Source organism: Conger conger, chromosome 11 (genome assembly GCF_963514075.1).
Source record: "Conger conger chromosome 11, fConCon1.1, whole genome shotgun sequence".
Taxonomy (NCBI): domain Eukaryota; kingdom Metazoa; phylum Chordata; class Actinopteri; order Anguilliformes; family Congridae; genus Conger; species Conger conger.
This window is the reverse complement of record NC_083770.1, coordinates 51535503-51540502: the sequence shown is the minus strand read 5'-3', so window position 1 is coordinate 51540502 and position 5000 is coordinate 51535503. Positions and strand designations below refer to the sequence as shown.

The window sequence follows — 5000 nt, the reverse complement described above, 5'->3', positions numbered from 1 at the left end:
TCTTAAACTTAACTGTGGTCTTTTTAGGTCCTCACCGCCACCCGTCATAACATTTTGAGCTCACAGTTTTGTTATCAGTTGAGCTGCATTACTGGCAAGTGCCATTTCAGATTTAACATTCCAAAATGTTTAAATTCAGCAATTAGTCCTGTTAACAAAACAAAAGGGTAAGCTTGTCCCTGTGAGTGTACAGCACATGTGCATCATTGTTATACCATCAAATATAGATCATAGAGTTGGGTGAATGGACTTTCTTTTTCTTTTTTACAAGATAACATTCAATATTTACCTAATATAGTTCTGCTGTATTACAGTAATCAAGGCCTGCTCATGTGTCACTGTTTTTATATCCCTTTCTGCCACACTTCTTAAGATAAAAACAAGCTCATCATATATTATATTAAAATAACTTTCATCAGATGTAAAGCAGTCAATATCATTCTCAACATGTCTGTCTTGTGTGTTTCTGGTGAACTCACACTGAAACTCATCTTAATGAGAAGAAAAATATTTGCTGGAATAGTTAAAACATTCATGGGAAATTTGGAGGGTTGAATAATGGCAGATTAATTAACAAAACTAAATACCTTTGGCTGACCTTCATGTGCAGCTGAATATATTACTGTTACTGACAAAAATCCCAAAACTGTCAAAATACAGTCTTAATGTCATCTCATGTCACTCACATTCTGTCACTCAGAATCCAGCTGAAAGGTATTCATGTATACTATGACTATGAAAGGTACTTCTATCATTGCATCTCCAGAAGTATCAAACCTGAGAATATTCAGCCAAAATTTATGTCAAAGGATGGATAATGGTACCACACTACACCCACTTCCTCAACTTTTATGTAGGCAAGCTGGACACCTCTCCAAACCTACTGCAGAGAGAACAGGGAGCAGCACGTACCTCTGTGTCAGCAGCAGGAGAATGTACTCATCAACTGACTCCCTGACAGCTGGAGACCGCTGATAAAAGCCTTCTGGTGGGGCACAGGAAACAGGAAGCGTTCTCCGACACTGTGCTGCTGCACCTCCTATTAGGGACCCCGTGACAGTTTGTGCAGCGAACATGGGGAAAGCACACAATGAAGTGGAGGAAATCCTCTCAGGAAATTAAATGTTTCCAGGTTAAATTAATTATACTCTTTATTGTCTCTATTCAGACAAATAAGTGCCACCTACAGGATGTGTGTGTGTGGCTTTTCCACGCTCTGCACTGCATGTATGCGTTTTCTCCCTGTGTATGAAGTAAAAGGACAGGTTCACTGCGGTCAGGGCCTATACAGCTTTTTTATTGCTGACAAATGTTCTTTGTGATTACTGGTCCCTTCCATACCTTCTCTGCCTGAGAACAGATGGTGCCTTTGAGTGAATCCTCTTCCAGAGCTAGCCCAGGGCCAGATACCTAATGCCCTTTTCTGTGTGATTTAAGCCCTATTTACTATCACCTCTAAGCAGATGTACTGCCACTGCAAATACACCTTTCTGAAGGTGAGGATATGTCAGAAGATAAGAAATTGTGTGAATATGCACTCACTGAGCACTTTATTATTATTACTAATACTGGGTAGGGCCTCTCTTTGCTCTCAAAACAGCCTCAATTCTTTGTGGCATGGATTCCACAGGATGTTGAAAACATTTCTTTGAGAGTCTGTTCCATGTTGACACAATTGCATCACACATTTTCTGCAGATTTGTTGCAAACATTCTGTTCTACCACATCCCAAAGGTGTTCTATAGGATTCAGATTTGGGCACATTGTGGCCATGAAGGGATGCACATGGTCAGAAACAATACTCAAATAGGCTGTGGCATTCAAGCTTGACAGATGATTGATTGGAATTAATGGGCCCAAGAAAAAAGTGTCAAGAAAACATTCCCTACACCACCACCCCCAGCCTAATCATAATCATAAATCTAGATTCATCAGACCTGGCTACATTTTTCCAGCCTTCAACTGTTCAGTTTTGGTGAGCCTCAGTTTTCTGTTCTCGGCTGAGAGGAGTGGAACACGACGTGGTCTTCTACTGTTGGAGCCCATCCACCTCAAGGTTCAACATGTTGTGCATCCTAAGATGATTTTCTGCTCACCACAATTGTACAGAGTGGTTATCTGAGTTACTGTAGCCTTTCTGTCAGCTTGAACCAGTCTGGCCGTTCTCTGTTGACCTCTCTCATCAACAAAGCATTCCGTCTGCCGCTCACTGGATGTCTTTTGTTTTTCGCACCATTCTCAGTAAACTCTAGAGATTGTTGTGCGTGAAAATCCCAGGAGATCAGCAGTTGCAGTTACTCAAACCAGCCTGTCTGGCACCAACAATCATACCACAGTTGAAATCACAGACATCACATGTTTCCCCATTCTGATGGTGGAAGTGAACATTATTTGAAGCTCCCAGCCCATATATGCATGATTTTATGCATTGCACTGCTGCCACATGATTGGCTGATTAGACAATCGTATGTATAAGTAGGTGTCTGATTAAAACCATTGTAGCTTTTCCCATAATGATGACAGATGCGGGCATCAACTTGCAGGCCCCATCACTGTGTAGGCCTCACCTCCTCCCTGAAACACAGCTGACCAAGACCAGCCATTAGTGTTGGGTTTAGGGTTGTGTGTGGTTTAGCTGGGACAGCAGTTTAGGGTTGTGTGTGGTTTAGCTGGGACAGCAGTTTAGGGTTAGGGTTGTGAGTGGTTTAGCTGGGACTGCAGTTTAGGCTTAGCGTTGAGTGTGGTTTAGCTGGGACAGCAGTTTAGGCTTAGCGTTGAGTGTGGTTTAGCTGGGGCTTGGCCTGTTCTGGTACAGACAGCAGTAAGCGATAACATGGCGGGGCTTGGCAGGGGAAGCGGGGGAGCGCAGATAAAGAGTGACTCAGTGCTTTAATTTCCGTACCCTTCACCCTGCGGCTAGGGAGACAAGCACAGCATGGAGACAGGCCAGCCACAAGGGGCAGGGCATGCACCATTCGCAAACCAATCCTTCAGCATAAAGACCAGTCAGCCAGGGTTGGGTCTGAACAGAGAGCATTTATTTTGTGGTCAAATCAATCCTGTGCATGAGTTTCAAGTTTGTCATAGGACTAACACTATAAAAAGCAATGACAACTGCTAATGAAGTGGACAAAACAGCTCTTATTAACCAGGCTAATGCCACATGCACTCACTGTTTGGAAAGGAAATTTGGCTGCCCTCATTCCTCTATAACAGGTGTGCTGCCACTGTTAGCACTGATCCTGGACCAGTGACACGCTGTCCGGGAGGGCTGAGGCCCCACTAAGGGTCAGACTATGTGGAGATGGAAGGCATTGTGTGCAGATGCAGTTATTATTGGGTGGGAGTGGGGCGACTCCATAACCACACTGCTTTCCAGGACATACTTCCTCCCTTTCCCATGTGTAGCTGGCAGTGGTAGTGTGATTGACCGCTTTCCAATCATGAATAATTTACAGGCAAAAATGTGTGTATGTGCACTGTAGAACACAATTTAGAGAGCCAATCAGGAGAGAGTGGCATGCAATTACCATGCCGTTACAACACTCAAATGATAGCTTCCAAATTTGTCTCTGCTTTTGAGTCATTTAGTTAAGCAATTTCAGGTAATTCAGGTCAGTTGAGTACTGAGCTAGATTTGGACACGTGTGACATTGCATGTGGTCCACTCATTGTCAAGTGCAACAGCAGCGGCAGGTCAGCTCAACTGAAGGCAAAGCACTTGCAACAGAAGAAATGAAGCTTTTGGAGATCACCCTCCTGCTCAGACACTAAACTGCTTTAACATTTCCCCCTGCAGCTGGGGAACAGCACACTGAGACTATTACTCTCAGCAACACACTCACCATTACACTCACACTGCAAAAAAGGAATTTAAGAAATACTTACATGATACTTGATAAATGATAAGTCTGTTTTTATATTTTATATTATTTCTTGTGTGGTATTCCACTCAAAGCCTATATAAAAATGTACATTTTAAACAAAATTTTTATTTTTTCATGGAACAATCTTCCAACAATCATGGAATAATATCTGTAAGAAAGTTTCTTTTTTGCAGTGTGCAAAAACAAAGTAACAAAAATAGGTCCAAACCAAAATAGCAAATTAAAATTTTTAGAAACATCCCATGTACATCCTCACCATGAATGTACATAAATAATAATAATATTTATAAATAGATACTGTCATTTAAATAGTATACCATACATTATTACCATTAATATTGTTAATAGGTTTAAAATGAACATCAAGGAAAATAAAAGGTTGAGTGCTTCAACATTAATATTTTCTTTGGGCCCTCTTTTAGGGGGCTCCAATGCACCACGAACAGAACATGCTCCTGGCTAGTACCATGGACAAGAACAAATTTCACTGTATCACTGTATTTTAGAGTGGCTGTATAACCTACAACAGAAGTATTGTATAGCAGATTATGTTTTCTCTTGGTGGTGGATGTGTTTTAAAGTCTCTGAGGCTCTGTGGCAGGAGGGGACAGGATCACTGGTCATGCTCCTGCATCTGCTGCTGCATCTTCTGCAGCATCTCCTGCATCCTCTTCAGCTGTGAGAGGAAGAGCTCAGCCTCAATCAGTGGCTCCACTACTGCCCCCTTCTGGACACTAGCTGCACTCACATGCACTTTCTGTACAGAAACCTGCCTACAGCCAGAGGGAAAACCAGCACTGTAGACTGAGGACAATATGTGCTGTGTCGGCACAGGCTTCAACTGTAAGCTTTTGCACAACCTAGTCAAATGACAGGGCCTGCTCTTGTGGCAATTCAATGGTTGATCCTGACATTAACTTCCATTGCATTCATTTAGAGCGCCAGGCAGACAGGCTCACCTCCTCATCTTTCATCTTGATCAGCTTCTCAGTCTCCACATCTGGAGTTGGCAGGGGCAGGATGGGGATCGGACTCTCCATGCGATTGTCCTGTGTCAGTTTACTGGTGGAGAGAGAAACATACCATCTTACACCATGTCACACCATCTTACAC

At 42.7% G+C, this 5000-nt stretch overlaps 2 protein-coding genes across 6 annotated transcripts in view; both read right to left on the bottom strand.

Moving 5' to 3' along the window:
* The window catches only part of gp1bb (glycoprotein Ib platelet subunit beta), a 4952-nt gene extending 3920 nt beyond the window's left edge, over positions 1–1032 (bottom strand). Inside the window, exons 1-2 of one of the 4 annotated variants that reach the window (XM_061261180.1) lie at positions 687–906; positions 1–364 (exon numbers count right to left, since the gene is read on the bottom strand). The exon at positions 1–364 is cut by the window's left edge and continues 1218 nt beyond it. The gene's annotated coding sequence lies outside the window, so the exon portion shown is untranslated. The other 3 variants (XM_061261183.1, XM_061261184.1, XM_061261181.1) reach the window with 3 other exon arrangements.
* A 1984-nt stretch (positions 1033–3016) lies between these two features.
* septin5a (septin 5a) overlaps positions 3017–5000 on the bottom strand; it is a 27099-nt gene continuing 25115 nt past the window's right edge. For both annotated transcript variants that reach the window (XM_061261314.1, XM_061261313.1), the window contains exons 10-11: positions 4847–4949; positions 3017–4563 (exon numbers count right to left, since the gene is read on the bottom strand). In XM_061261314.1, the coding sequence (XP_061117298.1) occupies positions 4501–4563; positions 4847–4949 (166 nt within the window). In that variant the 3' untranslated portion in view covers positions 3017–4500. The remainder of the gene's footprint in view (positions 4564–4846; positions 4950–5000) is intronic.